The sequence below is a fragment of the Pelecanus crispus genome, chromosome 9 (assembly GCF_030463565.1).
Source record: "Pelecanus crispus isolate bPelCri1 chromosome 9, bPelCri1.pri, whole genome shotgun sequence".
Taxonomy (NCBI): Eukaryota; Metazoa; Chordata; class Aves; order Pelecaniformes; family Pelecanidae; genus Pelecanus; species Pelecanus crispus.
The window spans coordinates 8,163,384-8,182,522 of record NC_134651.1 but is presented as its reverse complement, the minus strand read 5'-3'; the positions used below and the strand labels follow the sequence as shown (position 1 = coordinate 8,182,522).

General features: G+C 36.1%; 1 protein-coding gene across 1 annotated transcript in view; it reads right to left on the bottom strand.

Moving 5' to 3' along the window:
- Positions 1 to 19,139, bottom strand: part of NAALADL2 (N-acetylated alpha-linked acidic dipeptidase like 2) — a gene marked incomplete at its 5' end in the record, with an annotated part of 290,863 nt that overhangs the window by 121,772 nt on the left and 149,952 nt on the right. The window contains 3 exons of the mRNA XM_075716831.1: positions 144 to 349; positions 4,800 to 4,892; positions 15,924 to 16,067. Of these exons, the coding sequence (XP_075572946.1) occupies positions 144 to 349; positions 4,800 to 4,892; positions 15,924 to 16,067 (443 nt within the window). The remainder of the gene's footprint in view (positions 1 to 143; positions 350 to 4,799; positions 4,893 to 15,923; positions 16,068 to 19,139) is intronic.

Genomic DNA, 19,139 nt, shown 5'->3' with positions numbered 1-19,139 from the left:
TGCTATAGAGTACATGAATGTACACAGACAGACATCACAGACCAGTTAATGAACCATAATTTCCATGTGGTAATTTCATATTGTTTTCATGCTTTCAACAAAAATAATCATTATTGCAATGAGTCCTTCTAAAATTATTTTACCTCTGCCCATTCATATGAACCAACGTTCCCAAATGATGTTCCTCCCCATGAGCAGAAAACAATGGTCCGGTCAGGTCTCCAGCCTCTCTTAACTTTCAGCATCAAGGCTTGTATAAATGCCGTGATGATAGCAGTGCTACTGGCCCATTCTTGTCCACCGTAAGTATTCAAACCGTTGTGATGACTACCAATTATGACATATCTGTCTGAAATGTGAAAAAAGACAGACAAGAGAATCTTATTTCGTCTGGATACTAGCATTAAAAGTGTTTAAAAAAACTAAAAGATGAACTACATTAGTACTCTGTAATGTCATTAATACAACACAATGCTGTCAACAAAAATCTATATGATCATGTGCAAGACAATCATATAATATAAATACATAAAACTGTATACTACTTAAAAATAAACTAGTAAATAAATATATGTATATACTTTCCTAATTTAATCCCTGTGCCTTCGTTGTTTGCTTATTACTCTCCTTTCTTATAAATCTGTTATATACCGTTTTTACAGCCAGGACTTCATCATATCGATAATCTAATAAAGTTCCATGCTCACATTAGAGTGTTATGAATAAACACAAATGAATAAGCAGGAAACTCTATCTTCAATACATATTAGTGTCCACAAAGGAAAACAAAAGGTGTGGTAGTACAATGAGAAACACAGAGAAAATACACAAAGTATTAGTACTCCCTCACCTGGAAGACTGTGTTCAGTGCTCACCACCCTATCTCAAAAAAGACATTGCAGAAACAGCAGTTGAGAAGCTGGTAACCAGAACGGTTATATATCAGGACTTAGACTTCCATGTAAGGAGACATTGAAAAGCCCTGGACTGCAGGTTTAGAGAGGAGACATGACAGAGGAATAGAGATAATGAATGATACAGAAACGGTAAGTCAGACCTAGCAACTTTGATGGTACTGGAAGAAAGTATTTTATAAAATGAAAAGCAAGAAGTTTCAACCTGAAATAAAGAAAATGCCTATGGTTATCCAGAAGAAAACCCACCATTTTTTTCAGAGAAATTAAATGAAATCTTCATCTCTTGAGGCATAATACATAATCTAAATACTAATTACAAATGTAAGGAACCTTATTTTATTCCAAAAGGATGATGTGGTATGAAACAACATGAATGACTAGTGTCACTGACATGTGTCAAGAAGTCTAGGCAGAGTTATGCTGAATGACTTATTAAACTATTAGACCTTCAGTGTGAGATGAATTCACAGCCGAAGTCTCTTTGAAGGATTGCTTATGAATTGTGTTCTGATATTTAGTAAAGTCTCTTTCTGGTCCACGTCTAGACTTTCAAAGGTGTTCTTTCCATATTTCAGGATACGATAGAGAACAGAGGAATAGTTATCAAGTGATGCCAGATCCACCACAATCTCTGGGTGTCATTTAGGCTCCAAAAAGTGCAAAATGTTTTGGTTTTCTGACAGTATTCTTTCTTTATGCAAGGGGATTCATTCTTCACTGTTGTCAGTACTCTGGAATGTAGCAACACATAGGTGGTAAAATGCCCACATTTTGTATTGCTTATAAAATTAAATATCTGTTCAGTATTTTTTGCAGTGACTGCTGCCTAGGAACAATTTTAATTGAACACCAACATACTTTGATTATAAAAACATTCTCTATCAAACTGGACTTCTGCCAGTTTTGTTCAACAAAATACAGGGCGATGTTGTTTTATAAGGAATCAAAAATGCTTTACAAACAGGGGATCTGTTATGCACCTATAACACAACATTTTCAATCAATTGGGGGATGTATAGGTATGTAAATGAAAATTTCTTTCTAAAAGCAGATATGCAAAATGTAAATTTCAGTGTACGTAATAATTTAATGTAACAAAATGCAATCTAAATCACAGATTTTTCCAACTTCTGTGATGCATCACGAGATGTTTAATTATAGGTTGCACTGACAGTGAAAAATCATAGGATCTTCAACTCATTAAATGTTAGTAATTGGGAACAGAAATGAATGGCCTTACAGGCTTCTAGGTTGTTAGAGGAAATGCCACTAACACAGGGTGATCAGACAGGATCAATGCTCGCCCCGTAGTATAATCTCTGTTCAGTCTGTGAACAGTGTATGTGAAGAGGAGTGGAAAGAAACCTTATGTAAAATAGTATAGGACATTTTGATGGGAGAAGAAAGCTACAAGCAGCAACTTACTGTAGGAGATACCAGCTGAATGAGCAGGGGTAAAATGTAACAGCTGGTGCCTCCTTTGAAATTCTTCATCTTTGCACATCTCTCCCTCTTGAATAGTGGCAATACCCTGAAGCAAATGACTATAGGAAAAGCATAGGAGAAAGGATGGTCATGCTTACAGCGGCAGCAGCTGTCCTTTCTCATAATCATTTGCTGAAGCATGTAGAGAAAGAGATCACATGGCAAGAAAAAAGAGAAAGAAAGGACTAGAGATCGAGAAAAAAAAATATCCATCAGATACTTCTGAAAGTGATAAGATGGGATAGCATTCAGGGCAGTGATGGGCTGGACAACAGGGATTTATCATTAAAAAAGAGTGACTTTATACTGTCTTCTGCTGCTTTACATCGAATTTTTCAACCATGTCCAATAGAACTACAAAATCAGTGTTGCATTTTTCAGGTTTTAAAAAGCTGCCAACTATAGTATTTCCCCTGCTCCTGAGTCTTTTAATATTTTGGTTGGATTTCAGATGCTCATTGTTAGTCCTCAGATCAAACGTCAAAGATCACCATTACATAGATGTGTTTGGAGGCCTTTCAGCAAAAAAAATAAAAAAAAAAAAAAAAAAATCCACCCTTGGTGATGCTCTGGTCTTTCATTAGGCACTAAAGATTAACTTGGTTCTCTTTCTGCATTTCCAGGAACATAACGGTGAATATTTCAGGTGTATGAAACTAGCAAAACCCCACCAAAATGACAGAGAAACAATGCCATGAAAACATCAAGTATTCAAATCAGTTGAGTGGCATGGCTATAGGATCAACTACGAAGAGTAGAGAAACAAATGAAGGTTTAACATTGATTCTGTACAAAATTTTATCCATGGTGCATTATCCATTAAGTGCATGCTTAACTTGTGCCTATATTAGAAGCCAGTTGCTATGGCCCTTGTTCAGTAAGACGTTTACGGTACAAACTGTTGGCATCTGGGTAGTGCTCTTGACTTCACTTGATTACATATCCATAAGTTCTTGAAGTTAAGCATATACTGACATACCTTTAAAAGTAGCTTCTTATTAAGGATGCAATAATAAGATGAAAGATTCAGGTATACAGAAGATAAAGAATTTAGTAAACAGAAACTGATGCATGCTTCTTATTATTTGTCTTGTTTCTGTTTCACAATTCAGTAGACAGTATGTCTAAATGTGGTGGTTTCTACCTTTCAAATTCCATGACAGCTATTGCAAAACATTAGCAATTGTAGACTAGTAACTTCAAATTCTTGAAGGAAATTAAATCCTTTATTAAAATTAAATTCACTGTGCTAATTGTTTTCTATGTTGTTTTAAAAAAAAAAAATCTGGTGAAAAGTACAGCATTCAGCACACACAAAACCGAGTCATTATTTCACTAACAGGAATAAACTCAAATCTTCTCCACCTCCTTCATTCCATCACTTAAAAGATGAAATGACTGGCCCACCTCCTAAGGGACTGTAGATAAATTCACAGCCTTTCCTCTGGACCTAATAAAAGAGTTTAATCACGGCAAATGTGATGATGTTTTGATGATGATGCCATCTGTACATTAGGAACTCAACTGGGTCTACAACACTGCACTATGTAAGTAGCCAGCAACAGTGTTCATTCATGTTGCAGATACCCTTCGACTTTTAGGGAAATTCACTCGCAGACAGAATAAACTCAAAATGATCTTAATTCCTATGATGTCCTGATTACCATATTATCTATACACAGCATCAAAGCAGGGAGGGAGTTTGTGGTTTATGTTACAGTGGCACTTAGAATCTTATTGTTTAATTCTTAGACATACAGAACAGCAATTATTATTCATAGACTTGTATAAAACTAGCTTAAGGCATGATTGTAACACAGAATAAGGCTGCAGCAAGTGTGATTAAGAATTTAGTCACAGATTTTTGTAAACTATAATCACATTTGATACTAGATCCTTGACTAAGCCAGAGATCACAGTTCCCTAAACCTTAGTTTCAGTGAGACACCTGAATTACGTAGGGATGTTCTGGACATGAAGCATAGAGTTTTATTTGTCTCAAAATTCTGCTAACATTATAAAAAAATCTCAAAACCTTTTCTAAAGTTGTACAGACAGCTTGCATATTAATTTAAATCATGCAATACACTACACCCTAAAATTAAAATCACCAACATAGTTACTTGGTATAAAATACTACTACTTTCTATGGTCTATGTGTAATTCCTGTTTGTTGTGTAAAAATATGCTTATTGTAACTAGAATATCCTCTTGAGCTCATTCTCTGTTTAACTCATGTTCTGTTTTGTCATAAATCAAATCAAAAAATGCCTACAACAAAGGTGCTCTCCTTCCTCTGTATTAGTGCATTATCTGGCAAAATAGAATCCTGATCCCACCTATGACTCCCAGCCATCATAGAACAAATAACTGATACAATGACAAAGGGCTACTTACCAGGAAATACAGTTCCTTTTAAATATCCAATAACATTAGAAATTGTCTTGTAAGTTGTGACTGACTGAATATTCAGACTGATTATTTTTTTGCCTGTTAAAAGATAAAAAGAAAAAAAAAAAAAAAGAAAAAAGAAAAAGAAAGCATTAAACTTGTTTATCCAGCCGAGAAATCTACAGGATGCAGATATAAATTCCCCACACATTTTTAAAAAAAAAAAAAAAAAAGTGAAAAAAAAACCTGAAGAGGAACCAGAGATTAAAACATGAAATATTACATTATTTTCTTAGTCCCATTTTAGCAGTGGGGTTCAAAGCTGGAATCTCAAAAGAGATCTCTACTCTTTGAGTTAAAAGATCATTCAACTCACCAAATGAATACTGCCACAACACAACAGAAAAAAAAAATTAAAAAGAGTAGGATTTACATAATTCTACGATAAGGAAATTTGTCTTAATCTTCATAGGTTTTCTCACCTAATCCTTCACCCAGGTCAATCTTTCAATAACATTCACAAAATTATACCTGGTTTATATTACACTATTCTTCTGGAGAAAACCCCTTACGCTAAATCAGATGGGAAAAGTTAGACCTCTGCATTACTAATCACTTTGCCAGCATAGCCTTTGGTGATATACTTGGGAACTTATGCCAACAGACGACAGCTTTTGTTGGTTTAGCGGGTACCAACTGAGGAAACGGTGTAAATACAAAAGCAGAAAAATTCCAAAACCTGCCAATATATAACGGACTTGCCAGCATCGCTATGCCAGTTGAGACTGTAGCACAGGATAAAGCCAGAGGAAAGTAAATGGCTGAGTTAAAATAGTTTAAAAAAATTAACTCTCCCTTGCTGAGAGTGACTGTCATTCCCTCTGTCCCCCAGGTGGGGGGACATACTAACTCCTGCAATTTGTGGCACTGGAAGCAGAATAACTAACTACAGAGAGCTGCCGATACCTTTAAAATGTTTTGTTTGCATTGTAATAGACTGTATTAACATTCATCTCATCTGAAAGGTCATAACTTCAATCTGAGAAAAGTGAAAATGTCTTAAGCTGCTCTAACTTAAATGCTAGCAATTGTCTGACAATAACCACTGTGTCGTCCTAGACCTTCAGGGAGGTTCTCTTACATCCAGAGCCCTGCACCACCCCCACGGCAGACCTGTGTTTAAAGGCATCTTTGAGCCAGAATTCCTTCGATGGCCATACCCCAACTGTCACAAACCAAAATTAAAATATTCCACGGATCATTTTGCTCTCTATCTCCCAGGCTATTATCCTCCCACAGATGTATTTCTAACGGTTTGTTTCCTGGCTTCGTTTCCTGAGATGTGCGGAATACGCAAGTGGGGAGTTTACTGCAACATGTAAAATAAAAACAATACATCTCCACGATACTGTTCTTCAAGGCTCATTTGCTGGTATTTCATCTGGTAAATTTACTCTAAAATTCTCTTAAAATAAAATCCAATAAATTTTCATTCACTAGTCTTCATTGATATTTGAAAAAAGCAAACCAACTGCTAGGATCTTTCTTGGTTTTAAAAAAAAACGTACTAGCAATATTTATTCTAATTTTTACTTAGGTAAAACCTTCTTTGTTATCAATAGACGTGTCCTCTATGTGACAACTCTGTTTTTGCTAGAATACAACAATAAAGAAAATGCAAGCCAAGCACAGTCAATTAAAAATAAACCACACCACGCTATTTGTGCAATAATCAATCACAGCAACTTAAAATTTTGATCTGTCATGCATATGTTGTGGTTCGAGTCGTAATTAACTTTGCCCTTCTGATGTGAGTTACTGTAAGGTTTATTAACACCATGTTATGTTGAATTGCGTTTGTTCCATAAATCTACAGATATAATTCCAGAATTTAAAAAAAAAAATCATTAAAGAAAATATTAATCCAGAGGGTTCCCAGCACTGTACTGTCACCTATGTTCTTTTTTTTTGGTCTTTTAAAACAATGTGAAAACAGCTCATGGCATCCACGTTGATTAAGCAGTTTAAATTTAATCTATACTATGCAAGTTACTTCTTGCTGCTGTTTCTCACCTCAACCATTCTAGAGCCAATTTACTCTGCTTAAAAAAGCTTTTCAAGCCAAAACTGATTTTCTTTCCTTTTCTAACCCTACAACACTTTAGATATATGTTTCTTTAGGCCCCATTTCAGAGAAAAAGAAGATAAATCCTTTTGAAGACAACTGACTTAACTGTTCTTCCTTAATCAACAGCAGCTATCCAGTCTTCAACTGACAATAAAGAAATAGAAAATTAACTTCTGGCAATACACATATCCTGGAATCAGATATTGAAGTGAATAGTCATGTAACAGAGTAGTCAGCTTAAAGTGACTTGGGCTTAAAGGCTTAGTACACCAGATGAAAAGGCTGAAAGTACTCTTTGGAGTATACAGCAGAAGTAAAGTTTAATCCCCTTTAAACAGTTCTGACAACAAACCTCTCTTCCTAATGCTATATTTTAAAGATCTTGACAACTTTTTCTCTATTTTCTGTATTCTCTGACAAACTATGAGGAGACTTAAGATTAACACTGTTTGGGATACCCTTTGAGTTTATGTAAGCGGAAAGCTACTTCTGAAATAGAAGAACAGAACAGTATTTTTTGTCAATATTTTTTATTTATTTTGATATCTGTAAATGGTCTCATACCAAATGACTACCTTCTCCTCTCACAATTGCATAGTTATTTTTAGAAATGCATGGTTATTTCCCACTCATCTGACTGACATTTTTAGAACTTCAGATGAGCAAAAACTACTACTTGTAGGCTGAAAAATGAGTTATGTTTTATTTCTTTTTTGCTTTTAACCTTATCCCAAGCTCATAACAACATAGAGTAGTAGAGGTTTGAGCCTGATTTTCAAACGTTGGTTAAATTCTTGAATCCTGATCAAACTAAAAACCTAAAATTGGACAGTTTTCTGAGCATTCCTTTGAGTACTGGATTTTAAAAAGCATCATTAGGGACTCAGACTTGAAAATTGATCTCATTTGACAAGATTTTTGCTACTCATATACCAGAATTTCCCTCCATCCACATTTAACTCCAGTACAGAAGCATCAAGTATTCATGCATTCATACATTTTGATAATACAGTTCTTGGATCACAAAAGCAGAAATTATTTCAGAAGATTGCAGAAACAAGGTACATTGAATAACTTCAAGTAACCCAACTTTTAACATGAATATAATTCCTGCTGAAATCAACATAAACCACACCTGAATAAAAATACATCAATTTGAAATCACAATTAAAGTAAAGCTTTCAAACATCATCAAACATCCATGGCCATGTTACTTAGGGGGCACTAATTCAGCTGAGGTACTCAGGATAAAATTACATTCAACAGATTTCTTGTTCCAGTCATTCAAAACCCTTACGTCAGGATTGAGTAACTCAACTGCTAACTTTTTGAGCACGCACTACCACGCTTTTCAGGTGCCCCTGAAGGCTAATAATTTTTTTAATAATGAAAACTACAGTTTTCATGAAGTCATTTGCCCCAAGACCTGAGGCTTTAAAGTGGTATCAAATACCACAGAATGTGATGATAGAGTAAGAACTAACTGCATTCAATGTAGAAACACCATAAGCTATTTACACATAATCAATAATCAAATATGTCATAGATTTCTTATATTCTATTGGCGATACTGTACAGAATAACATGGACCGGTACGTAATATTTGGAATACTCTGTTATATACACTGATATGATAAGTATACATTACAACATATATAACAGTAGATTTTGCTGTCATTTGAAACAAATGCTTTGTTTTCATTAGACATTTTCTGGAATAACTGAGTAAAATTCCAACTACTACCTTATTGTACTGTGTAGTTAATGGGCTTTTGAAATCTTACTGTGAAATATATTTTAGATAGTTCTCAGTATTTCATCATGTAATTTTGAGTGCAAAACCTTATCTACTCCATATTTTAAATCAGTTTTAAATTAAGTTCAAACATAGGACTTTAAACGAAGAAATGTAAACATCATAAGCATTTATGTAACAATATAACTTACATACCAAAAATACTATACACAACACAGATTACATGCTTACAAAACCAAATAAACTTATAAAATAGTATATACTTAATAATTCATACAGTATCTTTGAAAAAAATCTTGTGTGACACTATCAAATTGCATATGAAAAAAATCAATACTGAATCTATGATCATGGACAGTATTGTTGAATTATAAAATCATTTGTGCAGGAATATGTCAAAACTCCTAGACAGATGTCCCTGTAACAAAAAGCCTTTACTGTTTTTTTTATATAAGCGACGCACCATCTTGATTCAGTGTCTTTGACATCTAGTATCCCTAATTTTTTTCCCTACTAGATTTTTATTTGATTAACCAACTATGTTGCCTACTGAAAATATATTCTCCTTTTTAAATGGATATTCATAGGCCCCGAGTCCTCAAGCACAATCTTTGTCTGAAAAGCATAATGAATAAACTTTTTGCTAGTTGATCATATTTTCTGACCTACAATATGGAATCCAACAATAGATCTATTCAGATGAAAAGCTTTTGAAAATAAGTGATGTCTAGAATAAAGTCCTTTAAGGAGGCTCAGTTTAGGGATGGCTTGATGTGATACAGAATAAATGTGTCACACTCAGTATCAAAAATAGTTATCAATTTTGAGAATGCTTCATATTGTATAGTTGAATTTCATAATCTCACATGATTTTGAGAGATTCTTTACCTGCTTTACAGCAATCAAAACCAAAGCATCACACAGAAAAATAACAGCACAGAACAGAATTCTGAAAAGGTATCTTGATCAGTTACAATTCTGGTAGAAAAACTCTTGGGGCTTCAGGTAGGAGTAGCGAGAACATGTACAAAAAATGCTTCACACTGTTTATGCTTAATTCTTTTCATGAACTGCTACTTAAAAAGAGAACAGAATTTAAAGCAATCACAAAAAGAAAACCCAAGAGTATTAGTATAAATGATTGTAATTTTTAATATACAGTATGTCTGCATTACATCTGAGTTCCCTATTGAACATGTATTTCTTTGAAATGCCAGTAAGCAATACCTGCAGAACATCATTATATTTCTACTGTTATGTACAATTAATTCAAATTTGGTAGATACAGTAACATGCACTGCCACACAATATGCTGGCATCTTTCTCCATTTCTTTTTTTGGATTTATGTTTAGCATAGTGAAAATACCTAGAAATTATGGGATTGTTTGCATATTGATTTCATAGTGTATGATGGCACAGCCAGAGTTTATTAAATATGGTACTCTTTCTCTTCTCTGACAGGTAGCAAGCTACAAAGGAGAAACATGTATAACAACATCACAAGGCTGTAGCCTAATAGGAGGATATATATATCCTTTATCTTGTCATGCCCTTCCTCTGACTGAAAAGAAGAGAGGCTTGATTTGCACTAGTACAACACTTGGCAGAGAACTTTGTCTTGGACAATGATCATATAATATAGAAACTAAAGGACTTGTCTGATTATTCCTTTCATATAACCAATTATTCAAATTTCACATGAACAGGGTTGACTATAAAACTCAGTATAATGACCATCTGACATGTGGAACTGTATAAAATAAATGTTCAAAGTCTTACAAACATTCCTCATTATGTAAAGCGTTCGACACAGTCCCCACAACATCCTTCTCTCTAAATTGGAGAGATATGGGTTTGATGGGTGGACTGTTCGATGGATAAGGAATTGGCTGGATGGTTGCATCCAGAGGGTCATGGTCAATGGCTCGATGTCCACATGGAGACTGGTGACAAGCGGGGTTCCTCAGGGTTCCGTACTGGGACCAGTGCTATTTAACATCTGCATCAATGACATAGACAGTGGGATCGAGTGCACCCTCAGCAAGTTTGCAGACAACGCCAAGCTGAGTGGTGCGGTTGACACACCAGGAAGATGAGATGTCATCCAAAGGGACCTGGACAAGCTGGAGAGGTGGGCCTGTGTAAACCTCATGAGGTTCAACAAGGCCAAATGCAAGGTCCTGCACCTGGGACGGGGCAACCCCCAATGTCAATACAGGCTGGGGGATGAAGAGATTGAGAGCAGCCCTGTGGAGAAGGACTTGGGGGTACTGGTAGATGAAAAGCTGGACATGAGCCGGCAATGTGCGCTTGCAGCCCAGAAAGCCAACCATATCCTGGGCTGCATCAAAAGAAGCGTGGCCAGCAGGTCGAGGGAGGCGATTCTGCCTCTCTGCTCCGCTCCAGTAAGACCTCATCTGGAGCACTGCGTCCAGCTCTGGGGCCCTCAGCACAAGAAGGACATGGACCTGCTGGAGCGGGTCCAGAACAGGGCCACCAAAATGATGCGAGGGCTGGAGCACCTCTCCTATGAGGCCAGGCTGAGAGAGTTGGGGCTGTTCAGCCTGGAGAGGAGAAGGCTGTGGGGAGACCTTATTGCGACCTTCCAGTACTTAAAGGGGGCCTACAGGAAGGATGGGGAGAATCTTTTTAACAAGGCCTGTTGGGGAGAATCTTTTTAGCAAGGCCTGTTGTGACAGGACAAGGAATAATGAATTTAAACTAAAGAAGAATAGATTTAGACCAGACATAAGAAAGAAATTTTTTACAATGAGGGTGGTGAAGCACTGGAAGAGGTTGCCCAGATTGGTGGTAGAGGCCCCATCCCTGGCAATATTCAAGGTCAGGTTGGACGGGGCTGTGAGCAACCTGATCTGGTTAAAGCTGTCCCTGCTCACTGCAGGGGGGTTGGGCTAGATGACCTCTAAAGGTCCCTTCCAACCCAAAGCATTCTATGATTCTATGTTATGCTACAAACCTTTTCAGTAACAGTCACTTCTGGTTATCTGTTCCACTCTCACCTTTTTTGGCAGAGGATGTGGATTTGTTTGCAGCCTACAGTGAAGTTTTGCATTGCAGTCATTAAGATGATTCAGTATTGATCAGTGACTGTATTCTGTAGGCTAAAAAAGGTTACAAAAGATCAAATTATTCTACCTACAAAGCATTTTGACCTGAGTCATTTTACTGGCGATAGTAGAATGCTGGGAGTCTTTGCATACCTGGCTCTATTATTGACATAGTGTTTGATATCATTCAAGTTACTTAAACTATACATGCATTGGTTTTACTATTTTCTAAGTTAAAATATAAATAACTACACCTACTTCTCAGCAGAAGGCATTAAGAGCTCATAAGAAATGGGATCTTCTGTGTATGTTAACTCTACTGATATTTTATGAAATACACCCTCAACAATCTTGGTTAATCCAGATGAAGAGCGAAATAGGGTTAGAAATAGGGTTGGATTTAAACATCAGTTGGCTAAAGAAACTTAGAAGCCTTTAAGTGAGATCAATGAATGAATGCTTGCATTATACTTCCTGTAACTTGAGTTAGACTGCTCAGGCATACTAGGTCAGACCAACTGGCAATCTAGCCCTTATCTCCAAGAGTGACCAGCAACATATATGTGAAGAACGTCAGAATAGGATGAGCGTATAGTGATTCCTTCCTAAGACATTACTGTGCCCTCCAGTGACTCAAAAGTTACTTAGGCTGGGGTGGGGGTGGTGCTGCTGTGTGTGTGTTTAAACTCTTTTGATTGTTTTTCCCCTCCTCACTGAATTTTTAAACTCATGTAAATTTTTGACTCATGTAAATTTTTAGCATGCACAGTATCCTGTGGCTGAAGAGGAAGGAGGGAAGGGGACCTTTATTAATACCCATTTACAAATAACATGAAGACCTCCCAGCACAAACCCCTGTTTCCGTTGGTGACTATCTCCATCTCTTCACTGTTAAAACCAATTTTTATTTTATTTATTGTTTCTTATAATTTTAAACAGCTACTTAGCCATGTGAACACATGTCCTCATATGCCATGTTATCTAATTTTTCCTAAGTTCTAGAGAGGAACTCAGTTGAGAACCTTTCAGACAATATCCCTTTGATCTCCCTATTTACAAGTCTGGCAACTGAAACTCCTCAGGGTTCCATTCATCCTTTGAAAAATATGGCACCTTTTTCTTATGTACCATATGACAACGAAAGCTATTTAATCGTGCAAGTTGATCTGTGAAATCCTCAGGTCTGCCTTTCTGCCACAGACAGCTGGAGATTGATCACTAGTGAAATCCTAGATCTTTCTCATCTTCTGTCTCCTCAGATACAAATCATATGAGTATGAAAATTCACACTTAAAGCCAAAGAGAAAAATTAGACAAGTATCTCCAGTGTTTTTAACTACGAGAATTCCAGGCTACCAGACTACCATTTAACACCAAAGTATATGGTCATTAGTGATGAAAGCACTTTGTAAATTAAATTCCATTAGATAGAATTACTTTAAATATTCAAGAAATTCATTGAAAAGGGATGATTTGCACCTGACTGAAGTCTACCAACTGGCAGACAACAAACAACAAAGAAAGTTTACTGCAACACAGCAAGACTTTCTTCATTTATGTTTACTGGAGTGCTTTAGTTTTATGGCAATCTTCACAATGTTCCAGCAAATATCCTAGTAATATTCTGTAAAAAAAGGATGCTTCAGAATTGTACAGCTTCTCTATAAAACTTCCCTCTCAAATTCATTCTAATTGCTCGTTTTTTGGAAAAAGTTCATGAGAGCACAGAATTTCAGATTAATGAGGATTAACAACAATGCACCATACTGAACAAAAAGCAAATCTAATTACTAACTTCAGCTAACACAAAACTAATAACTAACTTCAATTCTCACTATTCGCTTTGTAGGTTCTAAGCATTCAGTATCTCTCAGATGTTTCTCTCCACATCCTCCCACTCCCTCTGTCACATTATGTCTCTTGAAAACTGCAAGGCTAAGGGAAAAAAGCAGCAATGTGAGAAAACTATATCTAAATGTTTAATCATTACTGATGAATCTGCTGTTCAGCTTTTTGAAACATACTGATGAGAGAATGATGATCATTCTATTCTAACAAATTTTAAGCCAACCAATCATCTGAATTGCTCATTCACCTCTCTTGACAGATAAGTGATGACTTCTACGTCAGAAGTGAAATCTCTCTCTTAAGCTTCTTCAAATCAACAGCAAGACTGCAAATTCAGCCTTCGCTGTTCTCATATGCATTGCTCTGTTCAGCATTTTCTCTTTAGCTATTATTATTATTAAATAGTTATACAAGATTTCTTATCATGAGACCAGTCTTTCATCTCTTCCATTAAGGCTGCTACTGAACACTTCAGCACACGATATGCTCTGGCACATCCATAGTTTCACCATTATTTCAAGGCCAAATATATCATAATGCATTACAGAATTATGCAAGGCTTCTTATTACAGACCCTACTTGCTCAATAAATTAAGATTTAAAAAAAAAAAAAAAAATCCCCCATGGATTACTGCAGTTCAGAAGCTTCACATGAAATCAAACACAAGCTGTTGTGTTTACCCAGAGTAAGCCGGACATGGATTAGCTCTTACTAGACTGTCAGCTTGGAATATTCTTTCTTTCCATTAAGTTTTCCACCACACAGAATTCCTGCCTTCTCAGGGAAATAAATCAGACATGCCACACCTGTCTCGGAAAAAGCAGAATAAGCTACCCTTTAGGTGATTCTGTCCTGCAGCCTCCACAAAAAGCTTTTTGAGAAAGAGACACAATGCAGCCTTTTATCTTTCTAAAATGAATGTCATCTGCCAGCCCAAATTCATGCTTTCCTTTAGGCACTTCAGCTGTTGAAAATTCCTGTAATACTAGCAAGCTTCACGCATTTTACCTGGAATGGTTAAGCACTTGTTCCTTCCACAATGACCTTTTCCCATTCGTATAGTCTTTGTCTTCCTTGTGGGGAAGATCAGTTCATCTTTAAAATATCTAGTCAGCCATGCATGGAGAGCAATAGTCCTGCCTAACCACAACAGCTTAAGCCATGAAGCATGAGGTCTTTCTGCCTTTCTTTTTAGTATGTATAACTACAAATGCTAACACAAGTCATAAAATTAATCAACCTTTTTTATGACTTGTTGTAGTGTATTCCTATTCCACAATAACTTTCCAAAAGCAATAAACAAGTGATACAGCACATATGTGATAGTACAATGGTTGCCCTTAAAATTTGCTTTTACTGTTCTCATCACTGTGTTTAGCACAGGATACAGTGGCTAATGTAATTTGCCTCCCCCTTCCAAGACCACTGCTTCAAATCAATTCATTTAAATAGGCATTATAACAAAATATACCCTATTTTCCTGCATTTTTTTTTTTCTAGTGAAAGATAAACTAGTACAAAGCAAAAATCAAGACAGAATTACTGTTTAAACATGCATCTCATCTGGAATGTTATCTGGAAGGTGTTCCTTTCTTCATTGAAACACTGTGCGGTATCTTTGCTAGCAGACTATTCTCACATTTTTCCCCCACATCAGCAATAAGTTTGTTCAAGCAATAATCTGTATGACTTTGCTAATGGCATTATCTCTGAAGAGATACTCCGAATGCATTTTTTCATTACACTAGCTCTACTCAAGGTATTTTATTCTTATCATGATGACTGTTTTCCTGGTGAAACTTGGAGGAAAAAGTGCCTGAAGGTTCAGACAACAAGACATTGTTTATTCTACAGCAGATACAAATTAAGGAACACAGAAAGACATATCCTTGTTTAGAATTATAGTATTATTATGCCAGAGGCAGAAAAAAGACACAGAATAACTTTAATACCGCTACTGGTGCCTTAATATTAAAATCACATTCTTAGTAGTACAACAAAGCCTGACAAACCATACTGCAGCACTAACAAAATCTCCCTAGTGGTGGTAACTAGATAGAGGGTTTTTTAAGTCAATATTAAGAATTAGATCTTAATGGCTTATAGTAAGAGACTTTTTTTTTTTTTTAAAAAAATGAAACTTCCATCTATCAGATTTTGGGAGCATAATTTTTAGATTGTTCATAGTCTCTTCTAGAAAGCAGCTAAGCAAAACATACCCAAAATCAGCTAAACCTCTTAGTTATATACAGTTATAGAAAAAGGATTTGGAGTCTTGAAGACCATTTCACAATTAGGAAAAAAAAAAGATTATTTAAAAAGCATTACCTGTAGCTGGCATTTGGAGGGGCATACACCTATCTTCTTGGACAGTGTCCTCAGGTAAAGAAACAAGTCTTTTGGCAAGCACTGCAGAAATTGGTTGTACTAACAGTGTTGTGAGGTTCAGTCGATTTTGTCTGTAGCTTCCATCTTAAATGGACAGGAAGAGAACAGCAATTTAGTAAATGAAAATTACAAGATTTCTCTTCTGCATCAACAAAACAAAATAAGCAAATATCTACAATATAGCTTAAAACAACTGATTTAGATAAGCAGCCGTTATTGTACTTACCTTACTGGGGAAAAAAAAAAAAAAACAAACCTTCAAGAACGTGTGTCATAAAATTACATGTACATACTATAGTGTTTGGGGAACAGTTCCACAAGAAAGAAACTGTCAAACAGTCCAAGCACATACTAGATTGTGTGTGACTTAAACACAGAAAATTAAATTTGCGTGTAGCGAAAGGAATCAGCAAAAAATAGAATTACTGATCAGCAATAACTTTCAAATTCAAGTAAGAACTGAACATAGCCTTACAGGGAAGAGCAGACATTTAAACAGCCTGAAATCATGCATAAGTATCTGTCTGCACGGAACAATGCTGCTACTCATAAGGCTGTTTGTTTTGCTAGGGATGCCAAAATGTTTAAATTATACAGAAGTTTGCTACTTAACACTAAAACTGTTTAAGGGGTGAGCTATCACAAACAAGCTTTTGTGAGAACTTTGACAAGAAACACACCACAGAGGATGTGCATTGATGATATAGTGGCAACTTGATGAGACATGCTTCCTTGCATATACCAAAAGGCCTGAAAATTTTAGTATACACCTTCCTCTTTTAAAGAATACAAGCTGATCATCTCATTGACTCAAAGTGGGTTCAGTGCAGCTAAGGTGACTATATTTTATAAATGCAGGGGTGTTTCTGTGATGGAAGGTTGAAGGCTCAGCTGAAGGAGGTCTGGAATAAGAGCGTACTAAACAGAAAGACAGGTCAAGTGGAGTAAGGTACAGATCAGAAAGCATCAGAATACTTCATTTACAGCTTTCAGATCTTAAGAAGCCACAGCACAAACCTCACAATATCAGCAGACTGATGCATATTTTAAAATCTCCCTTTAACTGAAAAAACTTGAGTTTCCATACCTATGACTGTCCAACATTTAAGCATGGGAAGGTTTCTGATGAGATAATGAGATATTTTGTGAGACCAACTGACAGACCTTGAAAAAAAAAAAAAGGCAAACTCTGCACATGGCAATGCTCTGAAGCACTTCCGGACAAAATGTTCATCTGTTTTCTCAAATATTTCAGCTGGCCTAAGAAAGGCATCATCTCTTCCCACGGAAAGCAACAATACTCTTGCAGACGAAAAGCCCACCACAGAAAACGAGAGGAGGTTCATAGTACAAGGCAGAAAACAGCTCTAGAACAACCTGCAAAACTCTAAAAGCCTTCAATATACCTGCCCATACTGAATCATTTCCAAACTTCCAGAGATTCAGAATACAAGGCCTCTCCCGAGACCTCTACAAAACAAATACCACATTTTCTGTTGACATGGAGTTCTTTACAACCAGAAGGCATCCTTTACATTCTGTGTGACTACAATCACAAAGGGAAGAAGCTATCAGAAATCAGCAGCACACTTTCTAATAAATTTCTATAGAATTAGTATCAGGAGTGTTGTTACCGAACCACGATGCAAAACAATCCACACCCCCCCTCCTTCTTTTGTTTTATTTTTGTGCTAAAAGCTCCTGAGACTTCTTACAGTATGCCCTTAATCATAATGCAAAAATCGACCAAGGCTATAACATTTAAATATGGGAAAAAAAAAAAAATGTTCAGCTTTAATACACAGTGGAAACGTTTTCATCGTTCACTTTGAAAGGATTAGACAAATTTTTAAGGGGAAAGGTGAAACTGGTTCAAAACATGATCATTTAGAAAAAAGTTTTGTCTTATCGAAATTGGGCAAGGTTGAAAAATCCCTCAAAGTTGTTACTTCAGTAAACTGGTGGTAAAATCAGTTTGCTGAAGCTTTGAGAGTCTGTTTCTGGAATCAAGAAGAATCCTAAAATGTCCATCAGAGATGTGTAACTGAGACATTATTTTCTGTCTTTTGTTTGTCAATCTGCAGACTGTGTTACAGGAGCAATGAAGCTCAAAATGTTGCAGATGAAAAGCATCTTTCCTTTTTCCATCTACACACAACTTGAGCGTCACACCTGAATAAACTGTGAAAGATACACTTTTGAGAACAACTTACAGGAGAAAACGTCCCATGTTTAAAAATGAATCATTTCGCAATATAAGATGGAGTATGAAGTATGGGACAAAAAAAAAAAAAAAAAAGAGAGAGAGATAGATTTAAGTTACCTGGAAAAAACCCTTTCTAATAGGAGAAATTCATAAAGACTTGCCTAGGCAGGTGGTAAAATCTCTACAATTGAAATCTTTTTAAAGAAAAGATTAAACAAATATCTGTCAGGAACGACGCAGATATGGTTGACCACCTCCCTGAAGGAAGGTGCTAGATTAGATGACCTCTTGACACCTTTTCCAGGCCTGATTTCTATACGATTCTTTAGTAACTGAACTACTTACAAAAAAGCAGTATTGGGATTAATATTAAAAGATGCTTTAAGAAAAAAAAAAAAGTAAGAGTTCCTTTCCCTCTGCCAGCCATGAGAGTATCTTGTTTAGGAGACTGAGGAAAGCTATCTGCATTCAAAAATGAAAGATTCAAGACCAATCTCCCCAGTAAAACACAGTGTACACTGAAAAATCTAGAGATTTCCAGGGCTAATAGTTAAAGCACAATCATTCAGTTTTTAAATACTCATGGGCTTGGTGCTGCACCAACTGCAAAACAGTACAGGGCAACTTCACAAAGAACTCAATGCATCGAAAGAACTTTGTGAGATTCTTGCTTGCTCTTTCCTTGTTGGATGCCAGACTCCTTGGAGCACGCAGTGCTTTCAGAACCTGTGAGCACAACAAATGCTTTGAGAATAATTTAAATTTGATATTTTGCTTGTAATGAAATTTAGTTTTATAGCATGAAAATCTTCCAAGAAACAGAATTCCTTCCTCTATGCAAGTCTAACAATCTAACTGCACCAGGCCTAAAACTGCTATTAATTGAAGAAAGACTCTAGAGAACATAGTGGAATGCAATAAGAAAAAAATACATTAATCAATTATTAAGT